Source organism: Labeo rohita, chromosome 19 (genome assembly GCF_022985175.1).
Source record: "Labeo rohita strain BAU-BD-2019 chromosome 19, IGBB_LRoh.1.0, whole genome shotgun sequence".
NCBI lineage: Eukaryota > Metazoa > Chordata > Actinopteri > Cypriniformes > Cyprinidae > Labeo > Labeo rohita.
This window is the reverse complement of record NC_066887.1, coordinates 39,684,147-39,707,434: the sequence shown is the minus strand read 5'-3', so window position 1 is coordinate 39,707,434 and position 23,288 is coordinate 39,684,147. Positions and strand designations below refer to the sequence as shown.

The window sequence follows — 23,288 nt, the reverse complement described above, 5'->3', positions numbered from 1 at the left end:
TGGAAATGCGTGGTTGAATCTGATTAATAATGCATATCTGATCTGACATGCGGTGAATAAATATAGTTGTGTGTATGTGAGTGCAGCTGTGGAGCTCTGCTGCTGCTGTGTGTGATTGTGTGTTGTCTCCAGTGACGGCTCATTACGGGGGGTTTGGCTGATGGAGCTGATGGAGAGGAGGAGCCGTGGAGCTGCTGGACGCCTGCAGCTGCTGATCCGACCGCAGTCATGGAGAACGTCTTCAGAGGACTGAGCGCCGCCGCCTTCCTCAACACCTGGACGCAGTTCAGCCACGGTGAGTGTAGAGACGAGCGTGCATGAGATACGACACTGTGAGCCGCTGCTGATCTGCTGCTTCATCCACAGATGACGGATTCATCGAGCGCAGGAAACTCGACGACTTTCTACTCCGCTTGATGAAGACGCTGAAGATTGTGAGTAAAGAGTTTCTGAATGTCCTGCAGGATGTTTTCTCTTCACTAACTTCACTTTTCAGATTTTTAGTGCATCAAGTTCACACGGGTAACTAGCAGAAGCATCCACTAACTACCTACAAACATCTGTTATCAAATGCAGTCAACAAACTTGACTGTGAAATGTGTTCATGCATCAGTGATGCTTTATTTGATCATTGTAACTGCAGTTCTGCTGTTCATCTGTGTTTGTGTGTGTTTGGTTAATTATTCAACATATAAACACCACTGTTCAAAAGCTTCTTTGTTTTGTTTTCATTGTTTTTAACAGAAGTCCCTTCTGCTCACCATTTATTTGATCAACAATACAGTAAAAACAAATATTATAGAATTTAAAACAGCTGTTTTCTATGTGAATATCTGTTAAAAGTTTGGGATCAGTAAGATTTTTAATGCTTTTAATGCCTCTTATGCAATTATAGGCTGTATTTATTTGATCAGAAATACAGAAAAAAACAGTAATATTGTGAAATATTATTACAACTTCTAACACTGGTTTCCTATTTTAATATGCTATAAACTGTCATTGATTTCTGTGATGTGCAGCTGAATTTTCAGCATCATTACTCCAGTCTTCAGTGTCACATGATCGTTCAGGAATCATTCTAATATGCTGATTTGCTGCTCAACAAACATTTATGATTATTAGCAATGATGAAAACAGTTGTGCTGCACAATATTTTTGTGGAAACTTTCATACATTTTATTTTTCAGGATTAACAGATGAATATAAAGTTCAAAATAACAGCATTTATTTGCAATAGAAATCTTTTGCAACATTGTAAATGTCTTTACTGACTTTTTTGATTGATTCAGTGCATCCAAAGTATTAATTTCTGTAACAAAAAAGGTTCAAGTCTAAAAAATGGAATAAAATCTATTTAAAAAATCAAATAAAAACATTACTTGAAATAAAATAAACAAACTGAAATCAGATAAAATAGTAAAAACCTTATTTTATTCTAAAGCAGCATTTCGCATTTTTATTTAGTTTAACTTGATATGCTAAAATAATTAAAACTGGAGAAAAAAAATTTAAAATACATTTTTAAAAAACATTTTCATGGTTTTTAATGAAATGTTTCTTATTCTCATCAAGGTTGCGTTTATTTGATCAAAAATACAGAAAAAAAATATAGTGAAATATTATTGCAATTCAAAATAACAGTTTTCTATTTTAATGTACTTTAAAATGCAATTTATTTCTGTAATCAAAGCTGAATTTTTAGCATCATTACTCCAGTCTTCAGAGTCACATGATCCACAAGGTAAATGTGCTAAAATAATTAAAACTGAAAAGGAAAAAAAAAAACAAAAAACATACACTGATGTTCAAAGGTTTGGGTTCAAGTTTCTTATTCTCATCAAACCTGCATCACAAAATACAGAAAAAAGTGTAATTTTGTGAAATATTATTGCACTTTAAAACAACTGTTTTCTATGTGAATATGTGTTAAAATGTAATTTATTTCTGTGATGCGCAGCTGAATTTTCAGCATCATTACTCCAGTCTTCAGTGTCACATGATCCTTCAGAAATCATTCTAATATACTGACTTATAATCATATGTTGAAAACAGTTGTGCTGCTTAATATTTTTTGGAACCTGTGATACTTTTTTCAGGATTCTTTGAGAAATAAAAAGTTTAAAAAGAACAGCATTTAGTAAAATAGAAATTTTGTGTTACAATACACTACTATTCAAAAGTTTGGGGTCTTTTTTTTTTAAGAATCAATACTTTTGTTCAGCACGGATGTGTTTAATGGGTAAAAAGTGATAGTAAAGACTTACATTGTTAGAAAAGATGGCTATTTTGAATAAATACTCTTCTTTTTTAAGTTTTATTCATCAGAGAATCAAAGAAAAAAGTATTTTGGGTTCCAAAAAATATTGTTTCCAACACTGATAATAAATGAACGATTTCTGAAGGATCATGTGACACTGAAGAGTAATGATGCTGAAAATTCAGCTCTGATCACAGGAATAAATTGCATTTGAAAGTATATTAAAATAGAAAACTGTTATTTTAAATTGCAATAATATTTGACTTTTTTTCTGTATTTTTGATCAAATAAATACAGCCTTGATGAGAATAAGAAATTTCTTTAAAAGACGTTAAAATGGTCCCTAAGTTTTGAACGGCAGTGTATAATCTTTATTTATTTATTCATTTTTTTTTCAGTTTTAATTATTTTAGCACATCAAGTTAAACTAAAAAATGTGAAATGCTGCTTTGGAATAAAATAAGTTTTTTACTATTTCATCTTATTTAATTTAATTTTATTTCATTTTAAGTAATGGTTTTTAATTGATGTTAACCTTGTGTTACTGTTTTGTGTTACAGAAATTAATTATTTGGATGCATTAAATTGATCAAAAGTGACAGTAAAGACATTTATAATGTCACATTTTAAATAAATGCTTTTCTTTTGAACTTTCTATTCATCTGTGAATCCTGAAAAATAAAATTTTGTGCAGCACAACTGTTTTCAACATTGCTAATAATCATAAATGTTTGTTGAGCAGCAAAACAGCAAATTATAATGATTTCTGTTGATGGCTGTTTTGAATAAATACTCTTCTTTTTAACATTTTATTAATCAGAGAATCAAAGAAAAAAGTATTTTGGGTTCCAAAAAATATCGTTTCCAAGACTGATAATAAATGAACGATTTCTGAAGGATCATGTGACATTGAAGACTGGAGTAATGATGCTGAAAATTCAGCTGTGCATCACAGAAATAAATGATATTTTACAGCATAGTAAAATAGCAAGTTACATGTTAGAAATTGTAATAATATTTCACAATATTAGTTTTTTTCTGTATTTTTGATCAAATAAGTACAGCCTATATGAGCATAAGAGACTCTTAAAAAAAAAAAAAATCTTACTGATCACAAACTTTTGAATGGCAGTATATATATATATATATAAAAAGACAAAAGTGAAAACAGAAAATACACAAATGAAAAAAGTAAATATTAACAAAAAGTAGAGTAGTATCTCAGTGATGCTGATGTAATGTGATGTTGTTGTTGTTGTTGTTGTAGCGTGACGTGTCGGCGCAGCAGCTGCAGGCGCTCAGAGAGACGCTCGTGTCCCGCTGTGACGTCACAGGAGACGGACGCCTGCTGATGGAGCAGGTACAGCGTCTCCATCCACACGCCGCTCCTGAGAGACGTTCATCGGGCGGAGCGGAGGTCGTGGTGTTGTGGTGTTTGTTAGCTGATGTTGTGCTGTGTCTCTGCTGCAGGTGGCAGCTGCGCTTCTGCCGGATCAGGAGAACTTCCTGCTTCTGTTCCGCCGGGAGACGCCGCTGGACAACAGCGTGGAGTTCATGAGGGTCAGAGCCTCACCTTGTCATGTAGTTTCTCCATCTGACGATCACTGAATTTAAGTTTGACTTTATCTGTCTCGTCTCAGATCTGGCGCTGCTACGACACCGACAGCAGTGGATACATCTCTGCTGTGGAGCTGAAGGTGATGTCACTTCCTGTGAATGTGTGTGTGTGTGTGTGTGTGTGTGTGTTTGTACTCACACTGTCATCTTTGTCTGATGATGTCAGAGTTTCCTGCGGGATCTTTTCCATCAGCACAACAAGCAGATCACTACAGCCAGACTGGAGGAGTACACCGACACCATGGTATTATTACCTTTTTTTATTATTAAATACATTTTAATTTAAATTTAAATTTAATCTTAATTTTAATTACATTTTAATTTTATTACATACAAATATAAATATTTTGTATCTAAATATAACATTTTTATTTTAAAAAATGTATTTATATGCATGTGTGTGTTTGCATAATAATGTACACACATATATTATATAAGCACAAACTCTTATTTGCATGCAATTAATTGTGATAAATCCTTTGACAGCCCTGGTCACCATAGCATCACAAACCTGACAAATGAAACAATAGTCAGAAAAGTCAGAACAGTTTGCTGATAAAATATTAAAAACAAATCCAAAAAAAAAGTTTGCATATGTTTCACGTATCATATATGATACAGTAGGATTTATAGTGTTAACAGGGTTAAAGTGCTAACGTGTTTCACTAGTTAACAGTAAACCCTTTACCTCACCTCAATAGTAGATTTGTGTTGGATGTTATATTTGGAATGGAAATATGGATATTTTATTTGTAAAAATCACACTTTTTTCGCTTATTTCAGTTAATGTCATAAAACTAGCGAGTTAAGCCAGTAGTAGAACTGACAGTGTCGTGTAAACATGACTGAAGACGCGAAAAGCGGAGGAACAGACAAACTGATTCAATTGAGTGAGTCATTTACGCTGGAACCGCTCTGAGTGATTCAAACTCGTGACTTCGATCATTAAGTTCAAGCGATTCACTAGCAAAAACAAAAAACAGACGAGCCATTCGTTTTCGAATTCTCTTGTAATGATTTTAAAAAGCACGTATAGTTTTACGGGGCTTTTCGAAACTCTGAATCAGTTAAACCATTGAATCGCAAAATGATTCACAGTTTCAAAACGCTCCAATCGGATCGCATATTGCAAATCATTTGATTCAGACAAGGACTTTAAATCGCGAATCGTGAATCATTTGATTTAGGGAGTTCGGAGCGGGCTTGCGAATCATCTGGTTCATATCGATACTTCAGATCGCGAATCGTTTGATTTAGATCGGAACATCAGACTCGGTTCGCGCTCCGCGCTCCGATTCCTTATCTGAAATGATGGTTCGCAAATCATTATTCAGATAGGGCTCGCGAATCGTTTGATTCAGATCGGAACTTTGAAGCGCGGATCGCGAATCATTTGATTTAGATCGAAACCTCGGATCGCGAATCATTTGATTTAGATCGAAACTTCGGATCGCGAATCATTTGATTTAGACTGTTACCTAGGTGCGGGCTCGCGAATCGTTTGATTCAGATCGGAACTTTAAAGCGCGGATCGCGAATCATTTGATTTAGATCGAAACCTCGGATCGCGAATCATTTGATTTAGATCGAAACCTCGGATCGCGAATCGTTTGATTCAGATCGGAACTTTGGAGCGCGGATCGTGAATCAGTTGATTTAGATCGAAACTTCGGATCGCGAATCATTTGATTTAGACTGTTACCTAGGTCCGGACTCGCGAATCGTTTGATTCAGATCGGAACTTTGAAGCGCGGATCGCGAATCATTTGATTTAGATCGAAACCTCGGATCGCGAATCGTTTGATTTAGACTGTTACCTAGGTCCGGACTCGCGAATCGTTTGATTCAGATCGGAACTTTGAAGCGCGGATCGTGAATCAGCTGATTTAGATCGAAACTTCGGATCTCGAATCATTTGATTTAGACTGTTACCTAGGTGCGGGCTCGCGAATCGTTTGATTCAGATCGGAACTTTGAAGCGCGGATCGCGAATCATTTGATTTAGATCGAAACTTCGGATCGCGAATCATTTGATTTAGACTGTTACCTAGGTGCGGGCTCGCGAATCGTTTGATTCAGATCGGAACTTTGAAGCGCGGATCGTGAATCAGTTGATTTAGATCGAAACTTCGGATCGCGAATCATTTGATTTAGACTGTTACCTAGGTGCGGGCTCGCGAATCGTTTGATTCAGATCGGAACTTTGAAGCGCGGATCGCGAATCATTTGATTTAGATCGAAACTTCGGATCGCGAATCATTTGATTTAGACTGTTACCTAGGTGCGGGCTCGCGAATCGTTTGATTCAGATCGGAACTTTGAAGCGCGGATCGCGAATCATTTGATTTAGATCGAAACCTCGGATCGCGAATCATTTGATTTAGATCGAAACTTCGGATCGCGAATCACTTGATTTAGACTGTTACCTAGATGCGGGCTCGCGAATCGTTTGATTCAGATCGGAACTTTGAAGCGCGGATCGCGAATCATTTGATTTAGATCGAAACTTCGGATCGCGAATCATTTGATTTAGATCGAAACCTCGGATCGCGAATCATTTGATTTAGATCGAAACTTCGGATCGCGAATCATTTGATTTAGACTGTTACCTAGGTGCGGGCTCGCGAATCGTTTGATTCAGATCGGAACTTTGGAGCGCGGATCGTGAATCAGTTGATTTAGATCGAAACTTCGGATCGCGAATCATTTGATTTAGACTGTTACCTAGGTCCGGACTCGCGAATCGTTTGATTCAGATCGGAACTTTGAAGCGCGGATCGCGAATCATTTGATTTAGATCGAAACCTCGGATCGTGAATCAGTTGATTTAGATCGAAACTTCGGATCGCGAATCATTTGATTTAGACTGTTACCTAGGTCCGGGCTCGCGAATCGTTTGATTCAGATCGGAACTTTGAAGCGCGGATCGCGAATCATTTGATTTAGATCAGAACTTCGGAGTGTGAATCATTTGATTTAGATAGGATCATTTCGCGATTTGAATGATTCACGCTCCGAGCTTCGATTCCTTATCTGAAGTGATGCTTCGCGAATCATCGGGATCACGGATTGCGAATATTATATTATTAAGCAGTAGAAAGGATCAAGCCATTATGGAAGTACAGATATAAAAAGAAAACAAAGAAAAAAGAAAGAAAGTATACACAAATAAAAATCCCTTAAGAAATGTTGGGAAAGAAATTTGAAAGAAGACATTGTTTTATAAGTAAGATCTCTTTTTGAAACGCTTGAAATGCAAAAAATAGTCCTTGAAAGTCCTGGAATTTCGTTTTACAGTATCTGTATGAACCCTGATTTTTTTCAGTTAGTCGCCAATGGAACATTTTTAATTTTTGTTTACGTTTTTCAACTAATGTTTATATTTTATTTTACATCAGCTTAATGTAACAATTCATGAAAAGTATTGTTTATAGTTTTAGTAATTTTGTTATGTCTTTTATATGTTTTATATTTCTATGTAGGTTTAATTTTTTATTTAAGTTTTAGTCATTTTTAGTCATTTTTTAGTTTTTTTTAAAATAGTTTTACTTATTTTGTGAGATTTTCTATTAGATTTTATAACTGTAATTTTTCATTTTTTTTAGTACTTCATATCAGTAATTTTCCATAATTTCTAATTTCTGTTTTTTAAGGTTAAGTGTTTCATCTAATATTTGTGTTTTATTTGATTTCAATTAACATTCTACTATACTAACTAACATTCTGTATCAGCTGATGTGATTCTGTCTCATGACTTTCAGATGAAGATGTTTGACAAAAACCAGGACGGGCGTTTGGATCTGAATGATTTGGCGAGGTGACGCTCATCTCATCGGTCACATGACTCTCTGGAGCAGTGATTGTGATTGGTCAATCAGATGTTTGTGTGGTTATCACAGCCTGCATCCCAATGTGCATACTATCCATCCTAAATCCTAAGCGATGGTAGTAATTTTCAATACTATTTAGGGCAGATAGGGTGGATAGTACGCACACTGAAATGCAAGGACGGTCAGGTTTGGTTCATGTCTTTGTCTGTGTGTTATTGACTATTCGGTGATGATCTGATGCTCTGCTCTCGTGTTTCTGCTCACAGGATCCTGGCGCTGAAGGAGAACTTCCTGCTGAAGTTTGAGATGGAGGCAAGTGAGCTGTCAAATATAAACTAGTTTCAGCTGGTTTCATACAGCGTGTCGCTGGGCATTGTGGGTGGTGTGACGGTATAATGACGGTTCGTGTGGAGCGTGTCCATCAGATCAGAGGAGTCTAAGAATAACCCGTAATCAGGCCCCTGTAGTTCATGCACTAGTGCTGCTGTTTAACTAGCAGTGCTGGTTAACCGCTGACTGACGCTCGCTGTTAATGGTGTGTTTGTTCAGGCCTGTAGTCATGATGACCGACGGAGAGACTTTGAGAAGATCTTCGCTCACTATGACGTGGTAAGAGACTGTGAGAATGTCACTGAGATACTAATACAGTTTTATTAATATTTATTAATACTTAATACTTATATTAGATGTGTTTTGGTTTCATCTTAATGTTAGTTACATTTTTAGTAATTTTGTCATTTTTATAACTTTTTTCCTATGTGGTTTTTATTTTTTTCTGTATATTTTTTATTTCAGTTTTAGTTGTATTTTAGTATATAAAGTTACACCAAATGATAAATGTTGTTTCGGCTTTGGGTTTTTTAAATATTTTATTTTATTTTAGTTACTTTTTATTTCAAGTAATGAGACCGTTTCATGGTTTTAGTTTTAGTTTTACATTTATTTCAGTTGGTTATTTTAATATTTTTACTAAAATTTTAGTATCATAGAGATACTGTTATAGTATTTATTTGTATTCGTTTTTATATTAGTGTTTTCTTTTTAGTTATATAAAATAATTTTGTTGTATTTTTTTTTGTAATTTCTATTTTTTTAATTATTTTTTATTTCAGTTTCAGTTACTTTAGTACATCAAGTTAAACTAAATGAAAATAAGTTATTGTTTACTTGGAAAAATGTATTTAGGTTAATTTTTTTCTTGACAGTTTTCTTTTATATTTTCTGTTTTCATTTACATTTTTGTTAACGTTTTAGTAATTGTGTAAAATGTCATTTTTTTTCTTTTCAGTTTTTTTTTTTATTTTAAAAAATTAAAAACTTTTCAGTTTTAGTTTTGATGATATTTTAATTGCAGTTTTAGTTATTTTAGTATATCAACTTCAGACCCGTGTTACCTGTGTTTTTGACATTTATATTAGTTTTTCATGCCTTGGTCTCTAGCTGAAACACAATATAAAAATATGTTTTATTTCAATTAATGTTAGTAACAAAAATGCTATTTTTTTAACTTACTTTTAGTTTTGTTTTACTATAATAACCGTGTGTGTGTGTGTGTGTCAGAGTAACACGGGTGCTCTGGAGGGTGCGGAGGTCGATGGTTTTGTCAAAGACATGATGGAGTTGGTGAAGGTAAAAACATGATTATTTCACAGCTGTCCTGTTAATAACCCCAGGCGGGACTGGTTAGTTAGTTAGACGTTTGTTTGTGTTTTTCAGCCCAATCTCAGCGGCTCGGACCTGGACAAGTTCAAGCAGGTCCTGCTGGGTCATTGTGACATCAACAGAGACGGAAAGATCCAGAAGAACGAGCTAGCGCTGTGTCTGGGGCTCAAACTCAATCCCTGAACGAGCGACTGTGTGTGTGTGTGTGTGTGTGTGTGTGTGTGTGTGTGCTGACAGTAATTAGTGGTCAGTCGTGTGTGTCTTTCATTAGTGTGTCACTCCACTACATCACTGTGTGTGTGTGTCGGGTGATCATTAATCAGGCAGATCAGTGATTACTACTCATTAAAGGTCAAACTCAATCTCCTCCATCAGCTCATGATCTCACACCGATGGATTACGGATCAAATCAAGACTTCTATTTAAGGACCGCTCTGCAGTGAATGGGTGCCATCAGAATGAGAGTCCAAACAGCTGATAAAAACATCACCAGTAATCCACACCACTCCAGTCCATCAGTTCACATCTTGAGAAGACAAAAGATGAAGCAAATCTATCATTAAGACATCCATAATCCATAACAACACTTCCTCCAGTGAATCATCTAGTGCATTTTTATTTCTAATATATACGTGTATGAGGCATTAAACTTACTTTTTGGTCATAAACGTTGTTTATTTGTAATCAATTTTATGGATAAATCCATTTTGATGTGAATGAATAGTGGACAAACATAGACCCTCCCTTCATTTCATCTGGTTATTTTTGTTCTCAGTTTATTATCTTGAAGTACATAAATTAATTTTAATTGAACTTCGTTTCTGTTATTAGCTATGGTAATATTTGTATTATAAGAATGTTTTGCATGATCTGAATTGCTATTGTACATGTGCAAGATTAGTGCTCAATAATAATAAGAAAAGGATGATAATAATAATCAGAAACACTGAGATCTTTTAAATACTGAGCTGTTCAATAGTTTTAACACATTTAAAGGCCAGAAAATATGAATATTACTGTTATTTTTATGTTCTCATCTGTCTTGGATAACATTATGAATTTGAATAGCAATAAATTGTATTTTAATGTGCTTTTCTCTACGACTGGAGTTAATTTATGTGTTTGTGATATATAAAACATTTCTATACATTTTCTACGAGGCACATGGTTGTTCTTCCTCCAGGTGGCGCTCGGAGCCTCATAAAGCAGTATTGAGCCGCATTAAAATCTCAGAGGTTTTTTTTTTTTTTACATTAGAAAGTACAATGTATTCGTTTCAGGCGGACAAACACATATAAATCTGTCCTAGAATTCTCCATAAATATACATTTCCGCTCCAGTGATAATCACAGATGATTCTGATTGGTCCGTCCTGAGCAGCGCTGAGGAAAGTAACAGGCGCACGTGACCGCCGTCTAAACGCAATAGGCAGCTAAATGACTTTACTATCGCACACTGCCTCTCTGTGTATTCTATTTATAGTATCATGCTAGTATGATTATTTCAAATTCTGCCTAGAATTATTTTTTAGACTAATAATTTACAGCTTCCGGACCGCGAAGCTCCGCCCACTCCACCACGTGTTCACTCTGTTTATGGACGCGTTGAGAAACGCCTGCAGGTTATACTTTTCTGCCGCCACCGCAAAAATCACAATGACCAACTTTAAATTCATAGGTGAGAGACACTGCCATAATGTCATAATGTCATAATGTCGTAATGTCATGTTTTCAGAAAGAAACGCGCGATTTATGGTCGAGCAGAATGTACTGGTGTGTACCACAGTATTCATTGAGCAGCAGATCTTACTATGGTACAGACAGTAATTGTCACAAAAGCACATTTACAGATGTATATGATGTTTATGCAGATATTGGCATTAATCTGACAGACCCGATGTTCAGAGGAGTTTACAGAGGGACTCAGAAACATGAAGGTAATGCCATGACAGCTCATTACAATTCATAACTAGATGAGTAAAGTTTGAGAACAAACTTTCAGTTGTCTTGAGAAAGTCTAGCCTGAAAGTTTGAAGCAGTTGTAAAAGTATGAAAGCAGCTACCATGATTTAACACATTGCTTAGATGATTTAACATGTTGTTAGCATAATTTGCAAGTTTCTAGCATGTTTGATTAGCATGTTGATAGCATGTTTCTAGCATGATTAGCATTTTACTAGCATATTTCTAACATGTTACTAGCATGTTGCTAGCACGATTAACATGTTACTAGCATGTTACTAGCATGTTTCTAACATGAATAGCATGCTGTTAGCATGATTAGCAAATTACTAGCATGTTGCTAGTATGATTAGCAAGTTATTAGCATGTTCTTAGCATGATTGTAACATGATTAGCATGTTGTTAGCATGATTAGCAAGTTACTAGCATGTTGCTAGTATGATTAGCAAGTTATTAGCATGTTCTTAGCATGATTGTAACATGATTAGCATGTTGTTAGCATGATTAGCAAGTTACTAGCATGTTGCTAGCATGTTGCTAGCATGATTAGCAAGTTATTTGCATGTTGTTAGCATGATTAACCTGTTGTTAGCATAATTTGCAAGTTTCTAGCATGTTTGATTAGCATGTTGATAGCATGTTTCTAGCATGATTAGCATTGTACTAGCATATTTCTAACATGATTAGCATGTTACTAGCATGTTGTTAGCATGTTTCTAACATGAATAGCATGTTGTTAGCATGATTAGCATGTTATTAGCAAGTTGTTTGCATGTTTCTATCATGATTAGCAAGATACTAGCATGTTGTTACCATGATTAACAAGTTACTAGCATGTTATTAGCATGTTATTAGCATGTTTCTAACATGATTAGCATGCTGTTAACATGATTAGCAAGTTACTAGCATGTTGCTAGCATGATTAGCAAGTTACTAGTATGTTTGTAACATGATTAGCATGTTACTAGGACATTGCTAGCATGTTTCTGTCATGATTAACAAGTTATTAGCATGTTGTTAGCATGATTACCATGTTACTAGCACGTTGCTAGCATGTTGTTAGCATGATTAGCATGTTACTAGCAATTTGCTAGCATGTTTCTATCATGATTAGCAAGATACTAGCATGTTGTTAGCATGGTTATCATGTTACTAGCACATTGCTAACATGTTGTTAGCATGATTAGCATGTTACTAGCATGTTGCTAGCATGTTTCTATCATGATTAGCAAGATACTAGCATGTTGCTAGCATGATTAACATGTTACTAGCATGTTGCTAGCATGTTTCCAACATGATTAGCATGTTACTAGCATGTTGTTAGCATGATTTAGATAGATTAGAAATATTAGAGTGGAAGCTTAAATGAGTCTAAATAGATTAGAATTAAATGCATAAATATAATTTTCAAATGCAGTTCAATATTGTGATGCTATATGTAAGTTAAAAGTATATTTTGAATTGTTTTACTATCTTTTAAGTATTGATTTGGATGCCATCTTGGAATATTTTTGTTTTTCTTAATTTAAAAGAATTCTTCCCTAATGTGATGTATTTCCAAGTGCATCAGGATAGTGGAGGGGTGTGGGGTGTGTTTTGATTGATGGGACGGAGTAAACAGATCTGACGTGTCCGCTCATCTGGTGTGTTGTGTGTCAGATGATTTTCCTCAGGTCGTCGAGAGAGCGCTGCAGGTCGGCGTGCAGAAGGTCAGCAAAGCTCGTGATTCATAAATCATATGTGATCAGAATGAGATTGATCCTGATGTTTCCTCACAGTTCATCATCACTGGAGGAAACCTGGAGGACAGCAGAGACGCGCTCAAACTCGCACAGACTCGAGGTGCTGACGCTAAATCACTGCACATCCATCAACATTCACTCTTACATTTTTTAGCGTTTTTCCATGATCCAGAATTGTCCAGACTTGGTCCTGGAGGGCCGGTGTCATGCACAGTTTAGCTCCAACCCCAATCAGACACACCTGAACCAGCTAATCAAGCTCTTACTAGGCATAGTAAGAGTACACTACACACTTCCTGGCAGGTGTGTTGAGGCAAGTTGGAGCTAAACTCTGCAGGACACCGGCCCTCCAGGACTGAGTTTGGACTCCCCTCCCTGCCATAATCAGATGTAGGTTTTTTAAATATTAGATCCACTGATGAATGGAATGATTATAAATAAATCAATACCAGTCGATCTCTAAAAATAACCACATTTATTTCAGAGAAAATAAACGGATGCGACTTAACTTAAACATGCGACACAGCTGTAACAGCCTGTTTCCTGTGAACGAGTGTGTTTTTGTATCATGTTGTTTAACTGAATCATTTGAATATATATTTGTATTTATACATGAGAATACTCTGTTGTATATCAGAGGAGTTCTTCAGTACGGTGGGCTGTCACCCGACACGCTGCGCTGAGTTCGATCAGCAGGGCGCAGATCAGTACCTGTCGTCTCTCATGGATCTGAGCCTCAGTAACAGACAGAAAGTGATCGCTGTGGGAGAGTGTGGCCTCGGTAATCACATCATCATATCATCATCACCATCATATCATCATGACATCATAACATCATGAAATCAGCTCATCATTACATCATGACACTGTCATCACATCACAATCACGTCATTACATCACTCTCATCACATCATGACACTATCACATAATCATCACATGGTCATCATCATCATCACATTACGACATCACCATCATCTCATCTCACTTCATAACATTATCATCACATCATCATCACATTATGACATCATCACATCTCCATCACGTCATCACAATCATGTCATAATCACATTGACATCATCACATCACCATCATATCATGACACTATCATCACATCACAATCACGTCATAATCACATCGACATCATCATATCACGACACTATCATCACCATCACATCCACATTATCATAATCACATCATGACCCCACCATCACATCATAATCACATCGACATCATCACATCATGACACTATCATCACCATCACATCACAATCACGTCACAATCACATCAACATCACATCACGACACTATCACATCCACATTATCATCATCACATCATGACACTATCATTACCTCATCACATCACCATCATATCTTCATCATATCATGAAACTATCATCACATCACAATCACGTCATATTCACATCAATATCATCACATGATCACATCATCATCACATCACCATCACCATCACATCGTCATCATCATGATCATCATCATCATGACACCACCATCACATCATCATCACATCCTCGTTACATCGTGACGTTACCGTCATCTCATCATCAGATCACGTCATAACATTATCATCACAACAACATCATCATCCTGGTCCTCACACTGGTCTGTGTTGAGCTGTGCTCTGACTGTCTGACTCTTCACAGATTTCGACAGGCTGGAGTTTTGTCCCAAGGAAACTCAGCTCAAGTGAGTGTTTGACACGTTCAGCTGGTGATTCTGCTCCTGTTGTGTGTGTCGTCATGTTCATCACGTTTGTTTCTCTCACAGGTACTTCGAGCGGCAATTTGATCTGGCAGAAGAGACTCGGTTACCCATGTTCCTCCACTGCAGGAACGCACACGCAGAGTTCCTCGGTGAGTCTCGTCTGGAGGAGTGTGTGTGTGTGTGTGTGACAGGTGATCTGACATAAACACTCTATGTGTGTGTGTGTGTGTCACAGACATCATGAAGAGGAACAGAGAGCGGTGTGTTGGTGGAGTGGTGAGTGTTTGATGTCAAGTTTATTTCAGTAATGCTTTATATAGTACAGATCGATTCAGAGCAGCTTCACAGTGATGAACAGGAAAATAATTGTGTGAGTGTAATTGTTACCAAATTCATCAGATATGAAACTAATTCAAAAGCAGCTCTAGAGAAGACAGTAGTGTCATTATTCTTTTTTTGGCATAATCTTCCAGTGTTTTCTCATGTTTTTTTTATCTGTTTCTGAGTGTTTCTCAGTATTTTCTGGCGTGTTTCTCAGGTTCACTCGTTTGACGGCTCTCAGCAGGACGCGGCGGCTCTGGTTGATCTGGATCTGTATATCGGTATCAACGGCTGGTGCGTTTCAGTGTGTCTGAATGCTGTTTGTCTCTGGATTTATTCATCACTGACTCTTATCTGTTTCTGTATTTCAGCTCATTGAAAACAGCAGAGAATCTAGAGGTGATGAAGTCCATCCCGACCGACAGACTCATGATCGAAACAGGTTCACATTAACACTCGCATTACAGTCACATGATCCTTCAGGAATCATTCTAATATGCTGATTTGATGCTCAACAAACATTTCTGATTATTAGCAGTGTTGAAAACAGTTGTGCTGCTGCTGTGTGAGTAACTGTTCCGTGTCATACGGTTGTTGTTTCTGCAGACGCTCCATGGTGCAGCATTAAAAACACTCACGCCGGAGCTAAACTGATCAAAACCACCTTCCCCACGAAGAAGAAGTGGGAGGCGGGACACTGTGTGAAGGACAGGAACGAGCCGTGCCACATCATGTATGTCCGACAGTCTGCTGAACGCGTGTTTTACACGTGTGTGTGTTCAGAGGGTTTGATAGCGCTTGTGTGTGTGTTTGATATCAGACAGGTGCTGGAGGTGATGGCGGCCGTCAGGGGCGAAGATCCACTGGACTTTGCTGAAACCATTTACAACAACACTGTGAGACTGTTCTTCAAAAACACATTATGAGGACGACTTCTATTTTCATATACTTGTGTATAATACAGCAGCGTGTATAAACAATAAACGTGACAAGAAACATGTGCACTGTACTGCCTTATTATTGGTTAATACAACTATTATAAACATTTGTGTTAACTGAAATGAAGTTAAACTACAATATATTATAAACATTTGATAAAAATCTATAACACTAAAATGTCATGAACCAAACCTCTAAAAATGAAAAAAAAAAAAGTATGTATGTTTATATGTATGTAATAATATGAAAAATAAATAAATTACTTAGTAAAACAAATACATAATAATTCACAATGTTCAAAAAATATTTTAATTAAGTTTAATTAATCTTTACATTTTTTTCTCTTTATTATTTTCTGTTTTCAACTTAATTTATTTATAAATAAAACATTTACTTATTATTTATGCATTTATTATATTAATTTATTTATACTGAAAATAAAACTAAAACTAAATTAAAACTGTATTAAATACAGTAAGATTACAAAATATATATACCAAAATGCGCATAAAGGCACATAATAACATTTCCAAAAATTAAACTAAAATGAAAGTTTAAAATCTAAAAATTATCTTCGTAAATTGAAAATAAATAAATGTACGTATGTATGTAATAATAAGAAAATAAATTAATGACTTAATAAAACAAATACATAATTCACATTATATTCAACATATTCATTTTAAATAAATTTAATCCTAAATTTATTCTTACATTTTTTCTCCTTATTATTTTCTGTATTTAATTTTTTAACTTTATTACTTCATTTAGTTTTTTTTTTTTTCATTTTTGTACATTATTTATTTATTAAAAATAAATAAAATATTTAATTATTATTTATGCATTCATTATATTAGTTGATTTATACTAGAAATCTATTTATACTAAAATCTAAGCAGTAATATTTTTTAAACATTACAAAAATGAAATTTAAAAATCTAAAAATTAAAATAAATTCAAAATATGAATAAAAACTACAATAGTATATAAATAATACTGATACTACACTAGTAATGTACTGACTTTTTGTGCTTTTTATCTTAAAAGTCATTACTAGCTTGTAGCAATAATAATACACTCACATTTCGATGCATTTTAATTTGTATTAATATTTTTAAATATTGCTTAGTCATTATTAAACATAGATATGAATCTATACATGTAAAATATTACATTTTTAATGATACTATTTTTTAAATATTGTTTGATATTTAAAAAATACATATAAATCATTAATAAATAGAAGTCAATATATTAAAATATAAAAATATATTGTGTATTAATAATAAACCCGAGTCAGTTCTGTGGTGTAGTATTCTGTGCTGTGCGCATGCTCACTGTCACTTCCGCGTTCCTCACATAGCAACAGCGGCAGAGCCAAAATGGCGGCCGGCGGAGATCCTGCGTGACACCGAACCTGATCACAACACCGAAACCTGCGGTTCCCCGGACACCGGCATCAGCGCCATGGCGTCCGCTCACGGGCGGCTGGGTCAGCACTTCCTGGCCGTGCTGGATGTGGTTTTGCGGGTCCCGAGCATCTTTATAATCGACACCATATTCAACTCGTACTCCGATCCCGGTACCGGATGGAGCGGAACCGCCGGAAGAGCGTTAATCCGCGCGCTGGGTGAGTCTAGGCTCTTCGCCGTGATTCGGGGTCGCCTCGGGCGGTTAATACCGGTGTACTAATGCTACTGTTTTCACGTCAAGAGATAAGGAGCTTATGTCGGTGAACCGGGCCTGAAAACGGAACCGAATCACGACAGTTTAATCACGCTTTGATCTCGGTGTGTTTCTGAGGGAAACTCGGCGGCTGTCAAAGCGTCACACCGACCGAGCGCTCATTCACATGATGCAAGAGTCTCCGATCACATCCGACACAAACACAAACACAAACAAACAAACACCTCAGCTCGACTCACACTAGTCAGGCTGCTTCACTACTGAGGGTGAACATGTGAACTAACATAACACTAATCACAGCCCGGTTCATTAGTCACAACCTTTAGTGACAGTTCGTCTCCTGAAACTTTAAACTGAACTTTAGAGGCGTGATCAAATTAAATATGCGCTAATTTGCATACATTTCTGGAGTAGAAATCTTGTAAATGAGTAACAGTAAAATCCACAGATGCAAACAGATCAAAGAACCTAAATTCATAGTTTGGACGTTTTCTGTGCACTAGTCTGAAAGATATGGACTGATGATTCTGCCGGAGAATAAAAATTAAAAATGTAATCTCGCATTTCTGAGTTTGTATCTTACAGTTCTGACTTTTCTTTCAATTCTGAGTTTGCATCTGGGAATTGTTTTATTGTTTCTGCTCCAGAAACAAAAATTAAAAAATTGTGACTTTGTCTCACAATTTGCGTTTTTTTGCCCTCAATTCTGAGTTTACATCTCGCAATTCAGACTTTTTTTCTCTGAATTTTAAGTTTGCGTCTCACAATTTTGTTTTAGTGTTTCCACCGCAGAAACAAAAAATTAAAAATTGACTTTTTATCTCACAATTTACAGTTTTTCTTGCAATTCCAATTTTACATCTTGCAACTCTGACTCTTTTTTTATTTCTCTGAATTTTGATTTTGTATCTAGGAATTGTTTGTTGCAAAAACTTTTTATCTCACAATTCGAAGTTTGCATCTTGCAATTGTATTTTTCCTTCCACCACAAAGTGAAAAAAATAATGTTTTTTTTAATTTTTTAAAGTAACTTTTTATTCCACAATTCAGACTTTTTTTTTCTTGTAATTCTTTTTTTTTCTCTGAGTTCTAAATTACAACATGCGGTTCTGTTTTTTTTTTTCTGCATAAAAAAAAGTAAAAAGTAATTGCAACTTTTTTTATCTCTTTATTCTGACCCTTTTTTTCACAATTGCCAGTTGATATCTCTCAATCAAACTAAAATTAAAATGAACTGAAAATGTATGGATAAAAGTTAATATTAGCCCATTTAATCCACAATTTTTCCCAGACATAAAAATATCCAAATTATGTGTCATTAGTAACCCTTTGAAATAAACAATAATTATTAAAAAAAAATAATAATAATTTGGAAAAATTGTGTGTGAAAAATTGTTTTATGATCAGTCACAATTGAGCGGTGGGATTGTGCAGGGTTGCCAGGTTTTCACAACAAGACCCACCCAATTGCTACTCAAAACTAGTCCAAAATCAGCCCAGTTGCGTTTAGAGGGGGAGTACCCTGGTAAAATCATAAAAGTCATGTTTTTGGCAGGGTTCCCCTGGTAAAATTCGCATTCCATGAGATAAATATGACATTTTTGAGGTCGCTTCAACCCGCAGACATGAAAATCAACCTGTGGCAACAGTGTTAAAATAGCCCAATTCCACGGGAAAACCACAGACGATACCATGATAATGTGTGCACACTGTGAACTGCTCTGGTCATGTGACAATTTGCACCAACTATGTGACTCATATTTAATTAAGACATTAAATATGATAATTAAGACCAAGACTATTGTGACCTGTGGGATTTAATGAGTTAATATAAACTACAATAGTACATAAACAATGCTAAAATAACACTGCAGTATATGCATGATCACATTAGCAAGGTTTTACAGGCAAAGTAGGACCTTTGTAAGTTATCAGTAGTTTAACAATTCTATTGGTCCAAATATCGGTCAGTGTGGTGAATTTGCATGTTCAAAGTTTGACAAACCTGAATCTGATGCAAAAACTGCAACTGAAGCAACTGCATTTCACCTGCAGAATTTTGCCTTTCAAGAAGTAACTGTGACCCTGGAGCACAAAACCAGTCTTAAGTATCACGTGTATATTTGTATCAATAGCTATATCAATACACTGTATGGGTAAAAATGATCGATTTTACTTTTATGCCACAAATCATTATGATATTAAGTAAAGATCATGTTACATGAAGGTATTTTGTACATTTCCTATCATAAATATATCAAGACTTAGTTTCTGATGAGTAATATGCATTGCTAAGAACTTCATTTGCACAACTTTAAAGGTGATTTTCTCAATATTTCGATTTTGTTGCAGCCTCAGATTCCAGATTTTCAATGGAAAGCTTATTTATTCAGCTGATGCATAAATCTCAATTTCAAAAAATTGACCCTAATGATTGGTTTTGTGGTCCAGGGTGACAAATGTCAAACCTTATTTCCTGATGCATGTGTGCATTGATTTCCATCCTCTCATTTGCAGGTATTCTGGTTTCCAGCGTGGTTCTGGTGCTTTCCCAGAAGTCCCTGTTCAAGTTCTACACCCTGTTTGTGGCCGTCCTGCTGGGCGCGGCGTCTGTCCTCGTCAACTACTACAGCACGTCTCACATCGACTTCTACAGCGCGTATAACAAAGCGGCGCTGGGCTTCGGCCTGCTGCCTCGGAGCGGACCCACGCTGTGGCTGGGCCTGGCGCTGCTGCAGCTGCTGCTGGGATTGGGCTACGTGGCGCTGCTGAACGTCCAGTCGTTCTGCGCCGCTCTGGTGGTGCTGGACATCATGGTCCCTCTGTGGGGGCTGATGGTGGAGCTCCCGGCGCACGTGCGGCAGGCGTTGGCCCTGGCGTCGGGGGCGATTCTCGCGATGCACGCGGCCGCTAATCTCCTGTGGAAGCTGAAGTGGTTCTACTACTCGTGCCGCTACGTCTACCTGCTCCTGCGCCACATGTACCGCATCTACGGCCTGCAGCTGCTGCTGGAGGACACTTGGAAGCGCATACGCTTCCCCGACATCCTGCGCGTCTTCTGGCTGACGCGCATGACGGCGCAAGCCGTGATTCTAGTGTACGTCGTTCGCGTGGTTCGCTCAGAAAGCGGCCTGCAGCTCGGCTGGGACTTGTTCTGGGACTTGTCCAGCAACTTAATCATCAGCGGCTGCGATTCGACGCTCACCGTGCTCGGAATGAGCGCCGTCATTTCGTCGCTGGCGCATTATTTGGGTCTGAGCATCCTGGCGTTCATCGGCTCCACCGAGGAGGAGGATAAGCGACTGGGGTTTGTCGCGCCAGTGCTGTTCTTCATCCTCGCCTTGCAGACGGGGCTAAGTGGACTGAGTCCCGAAGATCGACTGGTCCGGCTCAGCCGGAACATGTGCCTTCTGCTGACCGCGATCTTGCATTTCATCCACGGGATGACGGATCCGGTGCTCATGTCGTTGAGCGCGTCGCACGTTTCGTCGGTGCGAAGGCACGTTCCTGTCCTACTAGTTTCGTTCATCCTGTTCGCTCTTCCCATCCTGCTCAGTTACGTCCTGTGGCACCACAACGTGCTGAACACGTGGCTCTTCGCCGTCACCGCGTTCTGCGTGGAGCTCTGCCTCAAAGTCCTCGTCTCGCTCACCGTCTACGCTCTCTTCATGATCGACGGATTCTACAACGTGCTTTGGGAGAAGCTGGACGATTACGTCTACTACGTGCGCTCCACCGGCAACGTCATCGAGTTCGTCTTCGGCGTGATCATGTTCGGAAACGGCGCGTACACGATGATGTTCGAGGTGGGCAGCAAGATCCGCGCGTGCATGATGTGCCTGCACGCGTATTTCAACATCTACCTGCAGGCGAAGAACGGCTGGAAGACGTTTATCAACCGCCGCACGGCGGTCAAAAAGATCAACTCGCTCCCGGAGGTCAAAGGCGCGCAGCTGCGCGAAATCGAGGACGTTTGCGCCATCTGCTACCAGGAGTTTGCGACTTCCGCGCGCATTACTCCGTGCCACCATTATTTCCACGCGCTCTGCTTGCGCAAGTGGCTGTACATTCAAGACACGTGTCCCATGTGCCACCAGCGCGTTTACATCGAGGACGACGGCCACGAGCGCGCCACGTTCTCCAATAACAACGGCTACGCCGCGCCGGGCCAGGAGAGGGCGGAGTTTGAGGGAGAAGAGGGCGGGGCTAACGCGGGCGCGGCCGCCGGAGGGGCGGAGCCCGAAAACGAGCTCCTGGAGGACAACGACAGCATCGAATACGACGAGGAGGAGTGGGGAACGCAGCCGGGCGTGACGCTCGTGGAGGAAGAGTACATTAACGACGACACGGACTCCAACTGAAGCGGATATATTTAAATTAAAAAACGATTGCGAGATCAGGGACGTTGTGCTTTTTTTGTTTGTTTGTTTTTGTGTTCGTATAAAAGGGCTGATCTTGTGTTTTTCCTGGAATGCTCTTGAGCACGTTTGGCTGAAGGACGACGAGTGGCGTGCTACTGTAATCGCAGTATACCTCGATATGATCACTACTGGTCTCTTGTGTGACCTCTCTTATAATTGTGTACATTATTGTACATGTAATTAAAGAATGATACACTGACGTTTGACAGTTGTCCACTGGAGAAAGCTGAATCAGCTGTTAATCTCAGTCCGACTGCGATATGTTACGCTCTCCGGCAGCATTTTTCAACCCTCCTCAGTATGTGATAGTATCATACGGTGTTGCTTTTTGACCCGCCAGGCGCATTTTACAATGCCGTTAACCCGTTTTACCGAAACGCAGCGTTTGGGTTTTCTGATTTCTGGTGTTGTTGTTGAACGCAGTAACTCTGTGATTTGATGTGTGTTTGATTTCAGGTTGAACTGTTGATTTTGCCAAGAGAACTGATGTACATAAATCATCCGCTTTAGTTCTTTTGTAAATAAAGTAATTAAGCTAAAGTTCTATGTTCGAAGTGATCTGGAACTTTGCACTTGATTATATTTTTTTGAACTCCATTGTTGTGGTTTGTTTTCTCACAAGTGTTTCTTTTCATCCACTTACGATGTTTAATTTAGATGATGCAGTTTTAAAATTAATGAAGGATAAAGTGCCTTTAAAAGACGTGACTAATGCTCATGTGCGGACAGAATACATATTCTGTGGCTTGTTGATATTCAGCTGCTGGTGTTAAAATGAAACAACAAGAAAACAAGATATTTCTGCACATTTCTTGACAGTTGTAAATTATATTTTTGCATGAACAGTAATGTCATCGTGATTCACACTCTACAGAAAGTGAGTTGTGATCTTGAAGATATCACACACACGCACAAAACACAAAACAGTCAGGTCTTTCATAACTCTGTTCACTAATCAGTTTCCTGTGGAAGCCACTTCTGCAATGTTAGAAAGAAAAAAATCACGCTTTGGTAAGTCATAATTACAAGATGAAAGGTTAAAAAATACAGAAAATTACAATTATGAGAATAAAGTCAAAATGTTGAAATATTAGCATTATTCTCCAAAATGTTGAACTTTAGGAAATTTTA

The 23,288-nt window shown here is 37.6% G+C and overlaps 3 protein-coding genes across 3 annotated transcripts; all 3 read left to right on the top strand.

Moving 5' to 3' along the window:
• Positions 1 to 127: 127 nt before the first annotated feature.
• LOC127181457 (secretagogin) lies at positions 128 to 10,408 on the top strand. The gene is made up of 11 exons (XM_051136216.1): positions 128 to 295; positions 367 to 434; positions 3,525 to 3,617; positions 3,728 to 3,817; positions 3,898 to 3,954; positions 4,041 to 4,118; positions 7,636 to 7,691; positions 7,971 to 8,016; positions 8,254 to 8,313; positions 9,265 to 9,333; positions 9,421 to 10,408. Exons 1-11 carry the CDS (start codon positions 229 to 231, stop codon positions 9,547 to 9,549), a joined length of 813 nt encoding a protein of 270 aa, XP_050992173.1. The 5' UTR covers positions 128 to 228; the 3' UTR covers positions 9,550 to 10,408.
• A 527-nt stretch (positions 10,409 to 10,935) lies between these two features.
• Positions 10,936 to 16,111, top strand: tatdn1 (TatD DNase domain containing 1). Its single transcript, XM_051135999.1, has 12 exons — positions 10,936 to 11,043; positions 11,237 to 11,302; positions 12,987 to 13,036; positions 13,106 to 13,169; positions 13,707 to 13,850; positions 14,730 to 14,772; positions 14,854 to 14,939; positions 15,026 to 15,066; positions 15,329 to 15,405; positions 15,483 to 15,553; positions 15,718 to 15,844; positions 15,932 to 16,111. Exons 1-12 carry the CDS (start codon positions 10,962 to 10,964, stop codon positions 16,035 to 16,037), a joined length of 957 nt encoding a protein of 318 aa, XP_050991956.1. The 5' UTR covers positions 10,936 to 10,961; the 3' UTR covers positions 16,038 to 16,111.
• A 1,302-nt stretch (positions 16,112 to 17,413) lies between these two features.
• On the top strand, positions 17,414 to 22,749 carry rnf139 (ring finger protein 139). Its single transcript, XM_051137576.1, has 2 exons — positions 17,414 to 17,680; positions 20,254 to 22,749. The coding sequence occupies exons 1-2, from the start codon at positions 17,518 to 17,520 to the stop codon at positions 22,095 to 22,097; spliced, it is 2,007 nt and encodes a 668-aa protein (XP_050993533.1). The 5' UTR covers positions 17,414 to 17,517; the 3' UTR covers positions 22,098 to 22,749.
• Positions 22,750 to 23,288: the final 539 nt, after the last annotated feature.

What these genes read in the sequence shown, in the direction of transcription:
- rnf139 (XM_051137576.1), top strand. Translation starts at nt 17,518, where the DNA reads ATGGCGTCCGCTCACGGGCGGCTGGGTCAGCACTTCCTGGCCGTGCTG. An exon ending in AGCGTTAATCCGCGCGCTGG is followed by an intron (nt 17,681 to 20,253) that starts GTGAGTCTAGGC and finishes TCTCATTTGCAG; the next exon opens with GTATTCTGGTTTCCAGCGTG.
- LOC127181457 (XM_051136216.1), top strand. Translation starts at nt 229, where the DNA reads ATGGAGAACGTCTTCAGAGGACTGAGCGCCGCCGCCTTCCTCAACACC. An exon ending in GATCTGAATGATTTGGCGAG is followed by an intron (nt 7,692 to 7,970) that starts GTGACGCTCATC and finishes TTCTGCTCACAG; the next exon opens with GATCCTGGCGCTGAAGGAGA. An exon ending in TCTTCGCTCACTATGACGTG is followed by an intron (nt 8,314 to 9,264) that starts GTAAGAGACTGT and finishes TGTGTGTGTCAG; the next exon opens with AGTAACACGGGTGCTCTGGA.
- tatdn1 (XM_051135999.1), top strand. Translation starts at nt 10,962, where the DNA reads ATGGACGCGTTGAGAAACGCCTGCAGGTTATACTTTTCTGCCGCCACC. An exon ending in TGTGGGAGAGTGTGGCCTCG is followed by an intron (nt 13,851 to 14,729) that starts GTAATCACATCA and finishes GACTCTTCACAG; the next exon opens with ATTTCGACAGGCTGGAGTTT. An exon ending in CCCAAGGAAACTCAGCTCAA is followed by an intron (nt 14,773 to 14,853) that starts GTGAGTGTTTGA and finishes TTTCTCTCACAG; the next exon opens with GTACTTCGAGCGGCAATTTG.